A 19297-nucleotide genomic window follows, 5' to 3' on the forward strand; every position below is an offset into this window, starting at 1 on the left:
CTTGTTAAACGCCCAGTGTTTAACCTCAAGTGCTTAACTCATTCAGTGCTCACAGTTTTTAAAAAATATATTTTTTTTATTGATTTCAGAGAGGAAGGAAGAGATAAATAGAAACAGCAATGATGAGAGAGAATCATTGATTGGCTGCCTTCTGCACACCCCACACTGAACCCCGGCAAGTGCCCTGTTGAAACGGTAACCTCCTGATTCATAGATGCTGCTCAACCACTGAGCCCCGCCAGCCAGCTGGACCATCTCACACATCTGAATCTTCAGCCCTCCGTTGACACAGGAGGAAGGCTCAGAGAAGTGAGGTCTCCTATCAGGTGGGAGGCCTGCTCTCAAGCCCCCCTCTCCCGGGAGCCTGGGGAAGCACCTACCCGCGGGCCTTTATTTCTGAGACTGACTTCCGCTAGGCGGTGAGGTCTTGGGGGTCTCCCTTAGCCTAGGGCTGGCTCTCAGACTGACCTAAGGGAGAAGAAAAGCCAGTTGGGTAAACGGAGTTGGCGGTAAAGCACTGAGGCCTGCGACTTTCCCGCTTTGGGTCTCAGTTTCTCTTTCTGTAAAGTGGGAGTAGGAAGGGGGGGCTCCGGAATCCTAGATCCCCCTCTGGCTGGGCATTGGTGGCTCTCAGAGCAGCTGTCTCCGTCCACACCCCCTCCACCCCCCACACACCCCATCACCCAGGAGGGGGGTGGGACGTAGTGGGAGCAGGACAGCCCCAAGGCCAGAGGATTCCCTTCCGCTCCAGGTAACAACGGCCTCGGCGCGCCCGGTGCAGGGAACCCTAACCCTCGCCAGCCCCACGCGCACTTTCGCTTTAAGGCCGGGCGGGGCGCCACCGGGAGCCGCCCCGGAGTCGCGGGGGCTGGTCCCGGAGTTTCCGCCCGACACGGCGGCCGGCAGGACGAGGATCCCTGGAGGGGAGCGGCGGCCCCGCCCCGAGTCCGAGCGCAGAGGGCAGGTCCGCAGGGCCGGAGCCGGGGGTCACCCAGCCGGTCCCGGGCGAACCCCGCGGAGCAGCCGATGAGCCGCTGGTGCGCGCCGCCGGGGACCGCTCCTGCGGGGGAGTCCGCCCGGCACCTCCGCTCGGGCGGGGCGGCGGCTTGCCCCGACGGCCGCGGCTGCGGGTAGGAGACAGGAGAGATCCCGGGGCCAGACCCGGACCCCACCTTAGCGCTCCTGCGCGGCGCGGAGACGGGACTCGGGATCGTCGCCAGAGCCACCCCCTGACGGCCGGCGCCCCCTGCAGACCCGAACGAGGGACGCGTTTCCAGGGGCTCGCCGCTCCGGCTCCGACAGCCACCATGCCTCTGCCCCCCGCACCCCCGCGCCCCGGCCGCCCCTGACGCCCGCGCGCCATGGCTGCGCCCCAGGTGGGTACGAGCTTCCTCCCGTCTCCGCTCCTTCGGGAGCAGCCCGGCTCCGCCTGACGCCCCCCGGCTGGTCCCTTCCCCTCGCCCTGACCGGAGGGAGGGCTTGCTGGGCGTCTTCTGGGTTGTAACTCGCTGAGTGGCCTTGGGCCCAGGCGAGCAGGGCCTCCGTGTAGGTGGAGATTATGGTAAAGTGACTATTTTGGCGGGACAGTCCCGATTTCCCACAATTTGTCCCTGCGTCCCGCAGCATTTTAAAAAAGTCCCGATTTTTAAAAATAAAAATCGGGACTTCTTAAAAACGCGCGGGACAAATTGTGGAAAATCGGGACTTTTTATTTTTTAAATGTATTGATTATTTTACAGAGAGGAAGGGAGAGGAATAGAGAGTTAGAAACATAGACGAGAGAGAAACATCCATCAGCTGCCTCTTGCACACCCCCTACTGGGGATGTGTCCGCAACCAAGGTACATGCCCTTGACCGGAATCGAACCTGGGACCTTTCAGTCCGCAGGCCGGCGCTCTATCCACTGAGCCAAACCAGTTTCGGCAAATGGGGACTTTTTTAAAACGCCGCGGGACGGGACGCGGGACCAATTGTTGGAAATCGGGACTGTCCCGCCAAAAGCGGGACGTCTGGTCACCTTAAGATATGGGCACTTCTAGCTTACACGACAGGGTTCCGTTCTTTACTGCAAACCGACACCGAACGGTCCCTGGTGGGCAGCAGGGCACCGCGGTGTGTCTGCGCCCATGTCACAGAGGAGGGGAGGGAGGCGTGGAGGAGCCAGGCGTCCTGCCTAGGGTCAGAGCAGGGCCGTTCTCTGTCCGGCTCCCTTGGCGTCACCGAACTTCACGTACAGTTTGCCATCTTGCCACCTAATCTTCACAACGTACTCCTCCTCCCTGGGAGGTAGGGATGTGAGCTCAGAGACGCTGAGAGAATGGCCGTAGTCAGCGGGGCCATTCATCAGATGCAAGGAAAGGCCTCCTGTGGCTGGTGGGAGGCGAAGGTGGCAGCTGCCTTTGGGAAGATGCGGCATTGGGCAGGGTCTTGAAGAGGTGGGGCTGTGAAATGAGGGCCCTGGATGGGGACCGAGGGCTCCCCAGCCTGGGACAGCAACAGGTGTAGGGGCCCCCTGGTGGCAGGAGTTGGGATGTGTTTGTGTGTGGGAGGGTGAGGGAGGTGAGAGAGGTGAGGGAGGAGAGGGAGGTGAAGGAGGGCGCCATCCTGGCAGGCTGAGTGCGGGGACCAGGGCTTCTGTGGGGTTGGGTTATTCCCTCCAGGGCAGGGAGTTCCTTCTTCCTCCCACAGCAGGGTACCGTGTGCACAGGAGTGAGAGTTTGTTACCTGGCCCTTAGCGGGTCTGCCTAGGGCTGGCCAGCAGTGTGTGTGTGTGTGTGTGTGTGTTTTAAAATACACTTTTATTGATTTCAGAGAGGAAAGGAGAGGAAGAGAGAGAGAATAAAAAACATTAACGATGAGAGAGAATCACTCATCATTGATCAGCTGCCTCCTGCATGCCCACTACTGGGGATGGAGCCTGCCACCTGGGCATGTGCCCTGACCCGGAATCGAACCATGACCTCCTGATTCATAGGTTGAGGCTCAACCACTGAGCTACACCAGCCCGGCAGTGTGTGGGTTCTTGACCTTGTGCAGGAAAGATTGCGCAACAGGAGTGCAGGTGATTGAGAGTACTTGATTAGAGCTGTGGACAGGGAGACAAGGAAGGGCTTAGGACAGAAGAAGCAACAGGAGGGCCTGGGTGGGGCTGCTTTTGCTCACTGCAAAGTCCGGGAGAATGGGGCCGTGGAGACAGATTGCAAATCTCATGGGGACCCTTAGAAGTTAGGGGATGCACTCCTATAGGGGGAGAAGAGGGAAGGGGAAGGCGGGAGCTTATTCCAGGGAGGGGGGGACCTGCTGGGTCCTTTGTTTTGAGGGTATTTATTTATTTACAATATTTATTTTAAATATATTTTATTGATATTTTACAGAGAGGAGGAAGGGAGAAAGATAGAGAGCTAGAAACGTCGATGAGAGAGAAACATCGACCAGATGCCTCTTGCACACCCCCTACCGGGGATGTGCCCGCAACCAATGTACATGCCCTTGACCGGAATCTAACCCTGGACCTTTCAGTCCGCAGACCAACGCTCTACCACTGAGCCAAACCGGTTTCGGCGGTATTTATTTATTTTTCAAATGCTATAGTTTCTATATTTTTTAAGGATTTTTATTGATTTCAGAGAGGAAGGAAGAGGGAGAGAGACAGAAACATCCATGATGAGAGAGACTCATGGATTAGCTGCCTCCTGCAAGTCCCCCACTGGGGATCGAGCCCACAACCATGGCACAAATGGTGTGCCTGGCACTGCTTCCGTGCATCCCTGGAGTAGCCACTCCCCCAGCTGACTATTTCCTACCTTCTTCTATCACATGTGTCAAACACAAGGCCCTCGGGCCAAATCCGTCCCGCCAGGCCTTGCAATGTGGCTCGCACCGCGCTGTCATCACTGCACTCCGCTGCGTTTCCATCACAATGACAGTTTATGACTGTTCAGTAAACCATTAGGCCCGCGATTTAGGCTGGATTTTAGATTTTGGCCCCTTCTCTGATTGAGTTCGACACCTCTAGGCTAGGGCACGTTTTGAGGGTTTTTAAAAGCTGGGAATTTAGGGGCGGACTTAGAGGAGATTACAACCTTTTAGGGTTGTGGTCTCTACTGATTGGTCAGCACCAGGGCAGAGTCATTAGTCATTACAGCTGGTCCAGGAGTTGCCCACCAAATGTTGCTGCTTTTCTGGACCTGAATTTGGAACACTACTGAGGCCTACGTGCTATCTCTAGGGAGGTGACCTTTTGCATCTGGCTGTAAATTGCTCAGCCAGTGCGTTCAGCTACCTGCCTCAGGTTCCCTATTCTACTTGCCAAGGAATCTTCCTAGCTTCTTACTGTCCTGCCTCAAGGTGAGTAAGCTGCCAGAAGGCAACTCTGAAACGGGTCAGGAGAGCCTTGGGCCGGGACACCTGCTGCTGATAATCAGCCAGAGCTCGGATCTGTACATAATGAAAACCACACAGCAACAGACCAGGCTGTCCTTCCCCCGGTGGACACTGGCACCCTCCGTCCTGGAATGGCAGGGAGCCTGTGTCCTGCCTGCCCACAGGGGGATCCACCTGGAAGGAAGGAGACCCGCACAGAGGGAGGTGCCCTCAGCGGTGAGAGCATGCTAAGGGCAATTGCAGGGGCTTGTCTGAGGAGGACAGTGCCTTCCAGAGCGTGAGAAGGGCCTGTACTAAAGACTTACAGACACATGCCCACACTGGTTTGACTCAGTGGATAGAGTGTCGGTCTGTGGACTGAAAGGTCCCAGGTTTGATTCTGGTCAAGGGTATGTACATTGGTTGCGTGCACATCCCTCGTAGGGGGTGTGCAGGAGGCAGCTGGTCGATGTTTCTCTCTCATTGATGTTTCTAGCTCTCTATCCCTCTCTCTTCCTCTCTGTAAAAAAATTAATAAAATATATATTTAAAAAAAAAAAGACTTACAGATACATCTCTTTACAGCAAGGTCTTACCTTCCTATGCTTAAACATTCAGATAGATCTAAGCTGTGCACACCCAGGAATTTGAGTCAGACTAGACCTGGGTTCAAGTTTGACACTGACCTCGGACAGACTGACAGTTTTCTAGGCCCATGTCCTCAGAACATGTTGCTGCTCTGAGGGTCACGTGATGGGACCCCTGTAAAGTGCTTGATGTCCAGCCCATGGAAATGCCCAGCACACACCGGCTGTCATCACCATTGTGTATGTAAGCCCAGGGAGAATGGAAAGGAAACATGCACATGGGGATCATGCTCATCTCTGCGGAGCAGGCTGAACGCTCATCTCTGCTTTGCATTGTTACCCCCTCGGTGGTTCCCTCCTCTTCCCACAGGAAAAAAGCATCGTGAGTTACCTGATGCAGGTGTGAGTTCTTCAGGTGTAGAGAAACTTCGTTGTATCTGGGTGTGGGCAAAGTCTCTCACCTGTCTGGCTCCTGTGTCATTTGCAAAACAGGAATTTCTTTCCCTGCCCTGTTGCGAGGGGTCAGATGAGATGCTGGGTTTGAAGGGCAACTGTCAAGTGCTATAGATACAGCCCAGGGCTTACGGTGATTGATTTGCTGTTTTGGTGTGGTTTTTTTTTTTTCAAGTTGGTCTCTCCAGCTTTTTCTCTTGACAGCCTCTCCTTGCTGTCTGACTTTGGGGGGAGGGTAGTCCGGTTCTTTTCTTCCCCCTGAGCTGGAGACAGAAGGCACTTGCCCCAAAGACAGATTCATAGGCAGAGAACTGCAGGTCATTTGCAAATGGCCCAGAGGGATTGGAGTATATTATAGATTCTGTCATTACGTGTATAGATTCTCTCTCCCACATGTGCATGCACACACATACACCCACACACTTAAAAAAAATTTTTTAATTGATTTCGGAAAGGAAGGGACAGGGAGAGAGAAATAGAAACATCAATGATGAGAAAGAATCATCGATCAGCTGCCTCCTGTACACCCACCTCCATTGGGGACGGAGCCCGCAACCCGGGCATGTGCCCTGACCAGGAATCAAACAATGACCTCCTGGTTCATAGGCTGACACTCAACCCCTGAGCCACATTGGTTGGACCATACACATTCTCTTATTGATAACATGGGTGGATTTATTTCTTAACCACACACATTTAATTTAATATAATTTATTTATTAATTTTTTTAATTGATGAGAAAGAGAGAGATATTATTGTGTGAGAGAGAAACATTGATCGGTTGCCACCTGTATGCACCCTGACCAGGGAGTGAGCCCTCAACCTAGGTCTGTGCCCTGACTGGAATCAAACCTGCAGCCTTGTGGTATGTGGGACGATGCTCCAGCCAACTGAGCCACATGGCCAGGGCACCACACATACATTTTATTTTATTTTTTTAAAGAAATGTTTCCTTTCGGCTTTTTAATTATTTTTTTATTTTTATTGATTTTTTTTTTTTTTTTACAGAGAGGAAGAGAGAGGGATCGACTGTTAGAAACGTTGATGAGAGAGAATCATCGATCAACTGCCTCTTGTACACACACACCCCCCTCCCTGACTGTGGATGTGCCCGCAACCAATGTACATGCCCTTGACCGGAATTGAACTTGGGACCTCTCAATCTGAAGGCCTATTCACTGAGCCAAACCGGTTATGGCCACACATACACTTTAAAACACATTTGGAAACATACTCTTTAAAAATGTTAAATTTATTTTCTATTATAATTGACATACAGTATTATATTAGTTTCAGGTATACAGCATAGTTATTCAACACTTATATACCTTACAGAGTGAGCACCACAATCAATCTAGGAACTATCTGCCGCCAGACATAGTTTATTGCCATGTTATTGACTCTCTTCCGTATGCGGTACTTTCTATCCCCGTGACTTAGGTTATAACAGGAAGTTTGTACTCCTTAAGCCCCTTCCCCTTTCCACCCCTCCCTCCACCCTCTGGTGGGAACATGCCCCTTTGAAACCTGAAGCTTCACCGACTGTATCTGGAACATTGTGCACCCCGCTCTGCTCCCCTAGGAGAATGCCTCTGAACAGCAGCTCCCCAGGGCCTGGCTCTGATGTGCCACGTCTGGCTGGGAGGTGTTTCTGGCCATGGAAGTCTCTCTGAGGTCTGTGAGTTCCCTGCTCCTCTGGCTCAGCGTTTGGGAGGGGAGAAGGAACCACACTGAGCTCTCCCAGCAGCCTGCTGGAGCACCTGCTCCGTGTCCGGATGAGGCAGCAGGCTCAGAGCAGTGGGGAGGCTCAGCCCAGGACACAGCCGGGAGCTGCGGTGTGGGGACCAGAGCCAGGCCTCTGCTTCGTGGCTGGGCGCTGAAGCAGCTGGGATCCCCTGGAACCCTCCCTCACCCACTCTTCCAGCTGTGAGCAGGCTTTTCACACAGCAAATATTTGGCCAGCAACACTTTCCCCCTCGTTGAAGGGAATTTCTTTAACAAGCCTTTATGTAGCAGCTATTATGTGCTAGGCCTTGGGGGATAGAGCAGCGAACGGGGCCAGTATGGACAGCGAAGGAGAAGTTAATCACAGGTAAGAACTGTGGTCCAATAAGGCCGAGGGGATTGGGTGTTTAAAGGTTTCGTGGATGGGGCTGAGCTGAGCCTGGAGGGGAGGTAATGGACAGTTACCAGGAAAAGAACAGCATGTGCAATGCCTTTGGGGACCACACACACACACACACACACACACACGTGTTTTAGCCCCTTCCTGTCTGGGCCCAGGCTTCCTCCCAGTGTTTTTTTGTTGTTTTTGTTCTTTACCCAGTTGAGATAACACTATAGGGGTAAGTAGGTATTCTAAGTTGAAAAAAAGTAAGATATCAAAAGCATTTCCCTCCTGTTGTTAAACATTTGTGCTGAGCTTGATTTTTAAAAAATAAGTCATTAATAGGCCATCTAGGGGTGGTGCCATGATTTACCCACCATTTCCCTAGAGTTGGACATGTTGGCTCTTTCTGAGTTAGGATCGTTATAAATAAGGCCACAGTGGACATTTTTTGTGCACAATTTGCTTCAGGTCATGCATTTTACCTTCGGACATCTCTGCGCCCTCCTTCACACGTGCTCCTTTTCCTGTCCTGCATTTCGTGTCTCCCTCTGTCAGACGGAGGGGGCGCTGTCGACCCCTCGGCATTGTGACTGGGTGAAGTGAGGAACGCGTCACCAGCCAGCCGACCCTGGCAGGCCTGATGGACCCAAGAAGTGTTTGCTCTTCTCCCTCCAGCCGGTGGAGTCTTATACCCACTGGGCAGAGGAGGCCTCTGAGACCTGGGGGGCGGGGCGGGGGGGAGGGGGGATCCCAGAGCAAACATGGCCACCCTCACTGAACTCCTCCTCGATCCCAGGCTGGCGCTAGCAGCTTCAGACACATCCACTGTGACCTTCAACCAAAGCTAGGAGCATCATCTCCATTACACGGATGAGGACACTGGGGCACAGCGACCTCAGATGACCTCTCCAGGGTTGCCCAGTGAGCTCAGGCGGAGGAGAACTCAAACCCAGGCTCCCAGTACTTGGCAGGCTGCTCACATGCCTGTTTTTTTTCTCTCCTTTCTCTCTGCATGTCCAGAGCTGTGACAGGGGCCGAGTGGCCTCCACCCTCCGCTACTGCCTGTCGGTCTGCGGCACCGTGTTCCTGATCGCCGGGACGCTCTGCTTCGCGTGGTGGAGCGAAGGGGATGATAAGGGCGTTCCGCCCAGCCAGCCGGCCCCGCCCACTGGGCACCCTGCGCCCGAGGCCCCCAGGCCCCTGCTCAGGTCCATCAGCTTCTTCTGCTTCGGGGCAGGCGGCTTGCTGCTGCTCCTGGGCCTGCTGTGGTCCATCAAGGCCCATGCCTGGGGGTCACCCCGACGTGACCCGTATCACCTCTCCAGAGACCTGTACTACCTCACGGTGGAGCCGTCGGAGAAGGAGAGCTGCAGGTTCGTGGGGAGTGGCGGGGTTGGGCTGCAGGTTGGGGCCATAGGTGGGGCACCATTCCGTCATCATGCATTTGCTCAGCAAACTCTCATGGGGTTCCTCCTCAGGCATTTGTCCATGCCTTGGGGATCTGAAGGCTGATCAGCACAATCCTAGGAAAGAGTTTAAAGCCCCATGACAGAGGTAGAGTGGCCTCCCCATGGGGTAGCGAGAGCTGTGAGAGAGGCATAGACACAGTCCTGTAGAGATATGGGGAAATCCAGGAAGGCTTCCTGGAAGAGGTGGAAAGCTGAGCTCCGCATGGTGTGGGGCAGAGTAGCACAGTGGTTAAGAGCCCAGGTGCAGGCGTCAGACTGACTAGGACCCTCTCCTGGTTTTACTAGCTAGCTGTAGGGCTTCAAGTAGATCATGCAACCCCACTGAGCCTCAGCCTCGTCTGAAATAAAACAGGAATAATAACAGCAGCAATAATAGCAAACACCTGTGTAGTACTGACCGTGGGCCAGACACTGTTCTATGTGCTTTTTCATATATTTACTCTTTTAATCCGTATAGCAGTCCTCTGAAGTAGGTACGGTTATTTGCTCCATTTATAGACGAGGAAACGGAGGCACCACGATATCACTAAGTCAGTGGTTGGCAAACCGTGGCTTGAGAGCCACATGCAGCTCTTTGGCCCCTTGAGTGTGGCTCTTCCACAGAATACCGTGTACCCTAATTAAGTTAATAACAATGTACCTACCTATATAGTTTAAGTTTAAAAAATTTGGCTCTCACAAAGAAATTTCAATTGTTGTACTGTTGATATTTGGCTCTGTTGACAGAGTTTGCCAACCACTGTACTAAGTAACTTGCCCAAGGACACCCAGGTAGTGTGTATCAGGGCCAGGACTTGGACCAGAGTCTGTGCTGTCACCCATCCCCTGGCTTGGGGGACACAGGGAGAATGAAATGAGATGATGCATATGTAGAACTTAGCCCAGTGCCTGGCGTGCAGTAGGTGCAGTAAATGTCAACTTGACCTCAAGAGGTGAAGGTGGGGAGAGGCGGTCAGGCAGGCAGAGTAGCATGTACAAAGGCGCAGGGGAGTGGGGGGCGGAGACAAACATCTTGCAATAGACAACATTTCTCAAGCTGCATTTTCATTTTTACTTCCTCTTAGGAGGCTCTTTGGGCATTTTTTCTCAGTCCTCCCCTGTCAAGTTTAAATACTACAGTTACATTATATATGTGTTTATGTTCTGTATGTGTATCTATGCTTTACATCACCAATACCAAGAGCCAATTTTTGCTTTGTTGAGTAAGTGAATTATGCTTGCACTTATTATGTGTTTATTCATTTGACCAAGTATTGGGTGTACCCACATGTCAGGGGCCTGCATACATCTTCTCAGCCCTCTTTCCTCTGCAAGACAAGAACTGGTGCCCTGTCGGCCGACATGGCTCAGTGATTGAGTGTCAACCTATGAACCAGGAGGTCACGGTTTGATTCCTGGTCAGGGCATATCCCCGGGTTGTGGGCTCAATCCCTACCCTGTTTCCCTGAAAATAAGACAGTGTCTTATATTAATTTTTTCTCCCAAAGTTGCGCTAGGTCTTATTTTCAGGGGATGTCTTATCTTTCCATGCTCGAGGTCTTATTTTCGGAGGATGTCTTATTTTCGGGGAGACACGGTAGTGTGAGGCATGCAGGAGGCAGCCGGTCAATGATTCTCTCTCATCATTGATGTTTTTCTCTCTCTTTCCCTCTCCCTTTCTCTCTGAAATCAATAAAAAATATATATTTTTTTTAAGAGGGAGGGGGATGCATGCTGAGCTAAGGAATGTAACAGGTTATTCCACTGCTGGCTTGTGAATCCTTGAGGTCAGAGACAATGGAGTATTCAACAGAGGCCACTTAGCCCAATGGCTGGGCCTTGGTATGACCCGTCTGTTAGAAGGCAGGGGCTTGGGGACTCTCCAGCCAAACTCTTCACTTTGTGGGCCAGGACCCAGTTGCAGAGAGACCGGTGACTGGTCACACCACAAGTTAGTGGTCAGCCGGAACCAGGCCAGGCCTCAGGGCTCCCTGGCCCAGAGCTGGCCCTCCCCGCCCAGGGTGGCCTGAGTGTAGGGGTGGGTGTTGTCTGTACACACAGCCATGTTGACCCAACAGGGCCTGGCCACAGCTGTAGGTGGGGCCACCGGCCTTCCCTCCCAGCCGGGCCAGGGAGGAGGCCCTCCCAGGAGGCCGCGGAGTGCTCCAGAGTTGGAGACCCATCTTAGATTCAGCATTGGGTGCTGGAGGTCAGGGAGGCTGCTGCTGTTGGTGTCCTGTCCCTGGGGCTGACCCAGCCCAGCCCTGCCGCCCGGGAGACCAGCATCTGGCCCCAGGGGGAGGTCACTCTACTGCTCCTGTCCCAGGCACCTCACTCTCCGAAGATAAACCCAGAGAGAGGCCTTCTGGGTGATGGCTTAGCCAGGACTTTCCCTCTCTCGGACCTCATTCTCCATTTACTTATTTACTTGTTCTTTCACACAATTAACAACATTTACCGAGTGCTGTGTGGTGGGTCCTTTGACAACGCCACACTGGACAAAACCCCTGCCCTCTAGGGGCTCCCATCTTATGTGTGAGCCCCTAAATAGGGTGGCTAGACAGGACGCACCCCAGGAACACCACCCTCAGTCAGCACAGCAGAAAACGCATGGTCCTATTCAGACAGGAGGGTTTCAGTCTCTGCTCTTTTTTTTTGATAAGCTGTGTGTCCTTGGGCATGTTACTTAGGCTCTCTGAGCCGTGTCTGATTCCTCATCTGTCAGCTGCAGGTGACAGAGCCTTTCCCCAGGATTGTTGTTAGGTTCGGATGAGATGACAGGTAGGGAAGTGCGTACACTTTAAAGTTCGTGCACACATTATCTTTTGCTGCCATTAGGATGCTTTCTAGTTTGACAGTGGATGCTCTCTATGCCCACTCACTGATCTGAGCCTCCACTGCTCATAAGTGGAGCAGCTTATGAGGTACATGTAAGGGTTAGGCCCATTTTACAGATGAGAAAGCTGAGGTTTGGAGAGATTTAGGCGCCGGGTGGGGAGAGGTGTGCTAGATGGAGTTGGCTGAGTTTTGCAGCCAGACAGAGCTGGGGCTTTGCCGCCTGGTGGCTGTGTGGCTTTCACTTATCTGTACCACCCAGGGTTGTCATGAATGTGAGATAGATTAGAGGGCTTACATGTCTGGCAGGTAGTGTGTCATCCCCGTCCCTTCCCCTTTTCCTACCATGTTTGCCTGACTCAGCTGAGGGCGGGGGAGCTGGTGCCAGGCCAGGTCTTCGGCCCCAATCGGGCTCCAGAGAGTGGTGCGTCCAGCGCTTGGCACCATAGTGGCAGCTGGTCCCGTGCCACTGCAGGGTGCCATACCTGGAGCACCATGGACAGAGCCTCCTCCGGCATGTGCGCTGTGGCCATCCTGCATGGACACCTGACATTGGGTGGGCCCAACTGGCCTAGTGGGTGACATGAGGGCCACTCCAGCCTGCTTCTAAGCAAACTTCCTGCTGCAGGCTCACCTCACCTATGCCCTCCCCTGCCCATGGTTAGCTGCTGGGGTGGCCCCACGCAGATCCGATGCCTGTGTCACGTCTTCAGGGCTCGGAGAAGAGGGGAGCGGCAGAGGTGTGGCTGAGAAGTGACCAAGGCAGGAGAGGCTGGAAGCCTTCTTGCCTCCTTTTTTTCTGAGTGTTGTCAAAGCTTTTTCCATTTTTCTCTGCCTTGAATCTATAAAATGACAATCGTTACCCCCATTTTACCGACAAGGAGAAAGAGGCTCCGAGAGGGTTGTGAACACAGCCTCGGCCACACAGCAATAGAACCTGGTTTGCCTGCCTCCAGGAGCAATGATCTTCGCCTGCCCTCCCCTGCAAAGGATGCTGGGAGTGCAGAGTAGGATGAGGTCTCTTATTAGCTTCCTTGGCTGCCAGGCTCCTGGGCTGGCTCAGAGGAGGAGGGCCTGGGAGAGAAGTTTGGAGGAGCACTGAGTGGGGAATCTCAGCTTTGGCTCCTGGCTGGTGCCCTCCATCACACTGCCTGCTCTGTGGCTGGAGCAGCAAGCCTGCCCCTGCTCTGAGGGCTGCGTTGGGCTTGGGCGGAGAAGACAGGTTGCCAGAGACAAGCCATGGCCCCAGAGGATGATGGGTGCTCACATGAGGGGCGTCGGCAAGTCCCACCTTGGCACCTCCTAACCCCTGGTCCCCCCCACTTCCTCTCTGTTCTCTGGGCCAGCCTCTGCTGTCGCCACTCCACCAGCTGCAAACTGGTGACCCAGCGCAGCCCTCAGAGCGGCCCACTGGGAGGCAGGCTTGCTGCTCCAGCCACAGACAGGCTATGGAGCAGGCAGTGTGATGGAGGGCACCAGCCAGGAGCCAAAGCTGGGATTCCCCACCCAGTGCTCCTCCCCACCAGCTGCAAACTGGTGACCCTGGGTGAGGGACAGGCTTCCTGCGGGAGATCTGGGGTGAGCTTTGCTCCCCACGCCCCTTTGAGACTTGGTGGCTGGTGGCCATTTACAGAGCGTGTGCTGAGCAGCCCTGATTATCTCATTTAACCCGCACACAGTTCTGTGGGGGAGGGGCCGTCATTGACCCCATTCACAGAGGGGAAACTGAGGCTCAGATTAACGGAGTTCCTGAGCCTGGTCGCCCACCAGGAGTGTGGCAGAACAGGAAGTTGAACCAGCCAGTGCGCAGACTCGCAACCAGGCCTCGAGTGACTGCGGTGAGAAGGGACTTCCAGGATCACTTAGGGAACCCCTGTGTCTGACAGTATTGCCCCCAGAGCAGAAGCAGGCCTCAGGTCAGTGACACTTCTGCCCCACAGAGCCCTAAGGGGGGGGGGAGGGAAAGGGACTCCCCACAGATGACCCCCTGAGAGCCTGGATGGAGGAGCCTCGGGACCTGGTTCGTGCCTCACGTCCCTGCCCGGTGGCTCATTTCTGGGAGCCGGAGGCCAGTCTCAGAAAGCCAGGCTGCTCAGAGACAGGCGTGGCTGACTGTATGCCCGGGGCAGACAAACAGAGGTACACCCTTGGTGGACGGACCACATCAGGGCCTCCGGCATCCAGATGGGCAGGAGAGCTGAGGTCTCCCATCCTGCTCGGAGTGTCTATGGCTCTGGCTCTTGTGAGAGAGATGACAGCCCAATGGGGCGTGGCTCAGTGGTTGAGCGGCGACCCAGAAACCAAGAAGTCACTGGTTTGATTCCCAGTCAGGACATATGCCCAGGTTGTGGGGCTTGATCAGTAGGGGGCATGCAGGAGGCAGCCGATCAATAATTCTCTCTCGTCATTGATGTGTCTGTCTCTCTTTCTCTCCCTTCCTCTCTGAAATCAATAAAAATGTGTTTTAAAAAAGAGGTATGACAGTAAGCCGGGGGCCCTTCTGTCTGTGCACCATCATTCAGTCTTTCAACAAACACCCCCGCTCAACCCCAGCATCTGCCCTCAGCTCCATGACCCTCAACGTCAGTCCCTGCAGGACAACCAGGTGGGGTCTGTGTGGCAGGAGAGCACGGTGGGAGCCCAGAGCATTCTGGGAGCTTTGCTGGGGGAGCTGGCAGCCAGGAAAGCTTTCCAAGGGAGTCTTAGGGGACAAGTGGGGACGAGCAACAGGATAGGATGAGGCGAGTGCAGACTCTCTCTACAGAGAGAGACGAGGAGGCCTGTGAGCACGTGGGGGAGGGCAGGGTGGGTGGGACGGACAGCTGAGGTTGGCAGGGAAGCTCATGCTAAGCTCCAAGTGTGTATATGGGGTTCTGGGGGACCCGCAAAGAGTTTGGCTAAGGCAGGGCCCTCCTTCTCTCTCCCTGACACGCGGTGGGTTTCCCCTGGCCCTGCTAACAGCCTCTGTTCTCCTGTCCCTCTAGGACCCCAGAGCTGGTGCCCATCCCCACTTATGAGGAGGCCGTGCGCTGCCCGCTGGTGGAGGGGCCCCCGGCACCACCTGCGTACCCCACAGAGGAAGACCCGCTGTGCAGCGCCTCGGAGGCTGCCCTGCTTGGGGGCCCGCCTGCCTCGCCTCCGCCCAGCTACGAGAGTGTCATCCCCGCCGCTGCTGCTGTCCCCGGAGAGACAATGCCAGCTGGTCCAGGCCACAGTGAGAGGACAGGAAAGGCCCCTCACAGGCCCTGAGTCCAGAGACAGTGCATGAGCTTCTCGCAGTGCCTGCCGCGGGGCCTGGCTCACAGCAGGCCCTCCGCGGGCACTGGGCTCTCAGGGCTGTTTTATTCTGTTGCTGTGTAACAAGTGCTTAGAGCGAATCCATTTTCTCATCTCTCCAGGCTCTGTGGGCTGCCTGGGCCGGGCGGGTGGTTCTTCTGCTCCAGGCGATGGGTGTGGGGCTGCCTTCCCGGGGGCCCGCCTCCCGCTGGCAGGGAGAGCTGGGGGGACAGTTTGTTGTGTGGATGAGAAAAGGGGGGCCCTGAGGCAGAGCCAGGACTGGCCAAGGTCACACTGAGCTCATAACCAGAAGGATGTGGACTCTGCATTCAGAACACTGTGCTGGTTCTACCATGGTGACCTTAGACACGTGACTGTTCCTCTTTCTGCCTCAGTGTGCTCACCCTTAAAATGGGAATTGGGAATTACAGTGGCATCACCTTCTGCCTCAGAGAGCTCAGCTAAGGAGATTAAATGAGATGACAGCTGCTGACATTGAGGCTGCAGCTCAGGGCTTTCTCAGCCCAGGGGCAGTGTGCATGGAGTCCATGCTGATTGTCAGAGTTGTTCACAGAGGTAAGCCCCACCCCCTCCAGCAGGGGCACATTCAGCTTCTGCTCCCATATCTCCCGGGAAGGGAACCGGTTCCCTCTCCTGCTCTCCTCCTGTCCAGCTACATTATCCATCCCTACATCTCTGTACCAGCCCATTCTCAGAGGAGCAAACCTGCTTAGAGAGGTTAAGTAACCTTTCCGGGGTCAAGCAGCAAGCAGGGACTCAGAGCCCTGGGGCTCAGCTGGACATTCACCGAGGGCATACTGTATGCTGGGCCGCCCTCTGCCCTGGTTTTACATCCTCAAGCCTGCTCTGCTGCAGGTGGGGTTCCCATCTAACAGGCCTGGAGACTGAGCCTCAGGGAGGAAAGTCACAGAGAATAAAGGCAAAGCCAGAGCTTGAGCGCGCGCTCTCTCTCTCTCTCTTTCTCTCTCTCTCTCTCTCTCTCTCTCTCTCTCTCTCTCTCTCTCTCTCTCTCTCTCTCTCACACACACACACACACACACACACACACACACCATAAGCATCCTGAGGATGTGGGTGGGGATTGATCCCCCCTCACCCCCTCTCACCCTGAAATTCCTAAAGAGTTAATGGGCTCCCAGCTGGGAAGCAGAGCCCAGCCCACCTCCTACCTCCAAGCGAGGCCTCTCCCCCAGGCGGGTGAGTTAATGAGTTGCAGGTTGGCCAGGAGGCACCTCCTTTGCCTTGTGGGAGCTGGAGGGCTGGGTGGGCTGGAAGACTGGAAACCCTTTTCTGCTTTTCTCTCTGTATCAACTGATCTGTGAGAGGCCCCAGCCGGGGGCAGTGACTTGCTCAAGGTCACCAGCACCTTGGAGGAGGAGTCAGAGCCATGGAGCCAGTCTCCTGTCAGGCAAGCCACCCGACCAACCGACCCTTCCGAGCTGCAGTGGCCTCGCTGTGAACTGGGGACCCTTGTGCCCCCTGGCAGGCAGGGCATGGGGTGCAGAAGCCATGTGAGGCCGGGTCTGCCATTCCTCAGCCCCCGGTAGGCACCGGCTTGCTTCCTGGTTTCTTTCTTCCCGGGCCCGGCTGTTGGCGTCTTCACCTCTCAGAGGCCACATCTGGTGCCTGCCACCAGGCTGGGATGTCCCCTCCGAGCTTAGGCCTGCCCCCCACTTTCCCTCAGCTTATCCTTCCAGTTGGCCGGGAAGCCTGACCCCTGCAGCTCTGCACCCCAAAGCAGTCAAAAATTTCCCAGCTGTACGTTTCCACAGCTCCCCTTCCTCCCCAGCAACCAATTCTAAACACCGTTCCCTGTGGGCCTGTCACCCTGGGGTTCTGCTGGAGCCTGGCAATCGCCCCTCACTGCCACCGTCTCTTCTTGCTTCTGACCTGACCTCAAAACCAGAGGACGGTCGTAAAATTAAAATCCGATCTGTCATTCCGCTGCACACCCATTTAGAGGCTCTCTGTTGACTCCTGAGAAAGACATTGGAAACCTTAGCATGACCCCAGGAGGTTCCAGCCTGTGCATCCTCTCCAGCAGCCCTCTCCTCCGGAACTGACACCACCCTCCATTCCCCAACGCCAATCCAGAGCCTGCCCTGCTCCAGCCCCTGAGGACGCTGCAATGAACACAGTCCCCTCCGGGGCACTCCGGTTCTAGTTGAGAAGACAGACAAGAGACAAGATAAATAAACCATGTATAGAGCATGTATGATGGCAAAGGGTACTACAGAGAACAGGACAGCTGGGGAGGACAGGGAGCACCAGGGGGAAGTGGTGATATCACCCCAGGGAGGACCTCACCGGAAAGCTAACATTTGGATAAAGACTTGAAGGAGATGAGGGAGGGGGCTGTCACATATCTGGAGGAAAAGCATTGCAGGCAGCAGGAACCAAACGCAGTTTACCTTTTCTAGGGTGCCTGTGTGTTCCACAGGGAGCACGGAGCCAGGGTGGCGGGAGGGAGGGAGGGAGGGGAGGCATGGCAGAAGGTGAGTTCAGAGGGGTGAGGGGTGGGTGACATGGGCCAGTTGTCTAAGCTCCTCTAGGCCATTTGAAGGTCTTCGGCTTTGGTAAGACAGAAAGTCATTCCAGGGTTCTGGGCAAGAGTGACAAAGTTGATCTGGCATTTGGGTTGGAAAGAGAGTTAGGGGGCAAGGGTAAAAGCAGAGAGCACTTAGGGGGACAGCGATGCGAGGGCTCAGACCACGCTGATGAGCAGGAGTGGGGGAGAGAAGTGATGTAGGTGTGAGAGGGGAGGGGAGGATAGAGCCAGGGTATGCAGGCACTGGCACGGAGAACTAGAAGGATGGAGTTGACCTGGGAGGAGTAGGTCTGGGGAGGGAGGGGCGGAGCCTGCAGTGCAGGGGCAGGTGTGTGCACAGCATTTAGAGTTGCATCTCCAGCCCTGGTCAGTGCTCGCTCGCTATGGGCTTTTGTACATGCCGGTCTCTGGCTGAACTGCTTTGATTGGCCTGACAGAACTCCAACTGGCTCCTCAAGGATCCCTTCGTGACTTTCCATTCCTCACCCCAATCTCTCCCCCCCCCCCCCCGCCCCCGCTAGGTGCACAGGTTGGACCATATTTTATCCCAGAAGGAAGGACCGAGTGACATCCCTCTCTGAAATCCCATGTGTATCCGAGGGCCTCATGCCTCCGAGTGTCCTGCACATAGCAGAGGCTCGGCAAGAGACTGAGGGGATTGGTTCGAATCCTGGCTCTACTATCGACAGGTTCTGAGTCCTTGAGGCGCTCACCTTGCCTCCCTGAACCTCAGTATCCGCATCTGTCAAATGGGTGTGATCTTTCCCCTCCCTGCGTCTGAGGCTATTGTGAGGATCTTAAATTCCACAGACAGCAGGAAAACAGTTGTTAGCGCGCCCCCTGCTGGAAGAGGACAGACTCCCCAACCTCTGCTCCCTCACTTTGCAGGGGAGGGAGGTGAAGGTCAGAGGCCTCAGGAAGGGGGATGGGAACCAGGGGTAGGTAATCCAGCAGGGTCAGAGCACCAGGCACACCTGTTATCGGCTCTGCGGAGACCCATTTAGCTGAGCGCCTCCTTGGCCCAGAGCTTCTTACTCCTCACATTTAAATTGTTTTAAAAGAGGAGATAAAAAGGAGAAAAGAAGCTGGGTCATAGAGAGGAAAGGAGAAGTGGGGAGAGGAGGAGAGTGCTCTGGTGACTGAGGGGCCTCAGGAATGGTCAAGGCCGGATCCATCTATATTGGGTTTGGGGGTGTGGGTCCCAGTCCCTGCTCAGCCACAGTCTCAGTTTGGGGAGATCTTGGCCAGTCCCTCTTTTCCCCGGCCTCTTGCTCCCCTCCACCCAGCGGGCGCAAGGACAGGGGCATGACCCAAAGGGTGTGCAAGTGCCTTGCCGAGCGCATGCTACACCGCCACAAGGGGGCGCGAGAGGCTCCCGCTGGACAGGGACCACAGAGATCTGTTCCCTCCCCAGGGCCAGAGAGCTCAGGCTGGGCCCTCTGGACCTGGGGCAGGCGCTGCTTCCCATCCATGGTCCTCTCTGTAAGACCATGACAATAGTGTTTCTTTGGGGGCTCCTGCCCTTCTGATAAGCACAGATTTCAAAGCATTTTCTCCTCTAGTAAGTCCTGCACAATACCAGGGAGGGGGCCCTGATACCACCCTCAGTCCTCACTCAGGTGGCAAAACTAAAGCCAAGCCAGGCTAGTGTTGCTC

The 19297-nt window shown here is 55.0% G+C and overlaps 1 protein-coding gene and 2 long non-coding RNA genes across 3 annotated transcripts; 1 reads left to right on the forward strand and 2 right to left on the reverse strand.

Annotated features, from left to right (window-relative positions):
- Nucleotides 1–873: 873 nt before the first annotated feature.
- Nucleotides 874–15192, forward strand: TMEM61 (transmembrane protein 61). Its single transcript, XM_036446093.2, has 3 exons — nucleotides 874–1376; nucleotides 8534–8886; nucleotides 14781–15192. The coding sequence occupies exons 1-3, from the start codon at nucleotides 1362–1364 to the stop codon at nucleotides 15043–15045; spliced, it is 633 nt and encodes a 210-aa protein (XP_036301986.1). The 5' UTR covers nucleotides 874–1361; the 3' UTR covers nucleotides 15046–15192.
- Nucleotides 10270–13315, reverse strand: LOC118723595. Its single transcript, XR_004989305.2, has 3 exons — nucleotides 13182–13315; nucleotides 12709–12711; nucleotides 10270–10282 (listed from the first exon to the last, which is right to left on the reverse strand). It is a non-coding gene; the product is annotated as an uncharacterized LOC118723595 (long non-coding RNA).
- Nucleotides 15193–15554: 362 nt separating the features above from the next.
- Nucleotides 15555–16175, reverse strand: LOC123652721. Its single transcript, XR_006742195.1, has 3 exons — nucleotides 16136–16175; nucleotides 15881–16060; nucleotides 15555–15586 (listed from the first exon to the last, which is right to left on the reverse strand). It is a non-coding gene; the product is annotated as an uncharacterized LOC123652721 (long non-coding RNA).
- Nucleotides 16176–19297: the final 3122 nt, after the last annotated feature.

Source organism: Pipistrellus kuhlii, unplaced genomic scaffold, assembly GCF_014108245.1.
Source record: "Pipistrellus kuhlii isolate mPipKuh1 unplaced genomic scaffold, mPipKuh1.p scaffold_m20_p_2, whole genome shotgun sequence".
NCBI classification, from domain to species: domain Eukaryota; kingdom Metazoa; phylum Chordata; class Mammalia; order Chiroptera; family Vespertilionidae; genus Pipistrellus; species Pipistrellus kuhlii.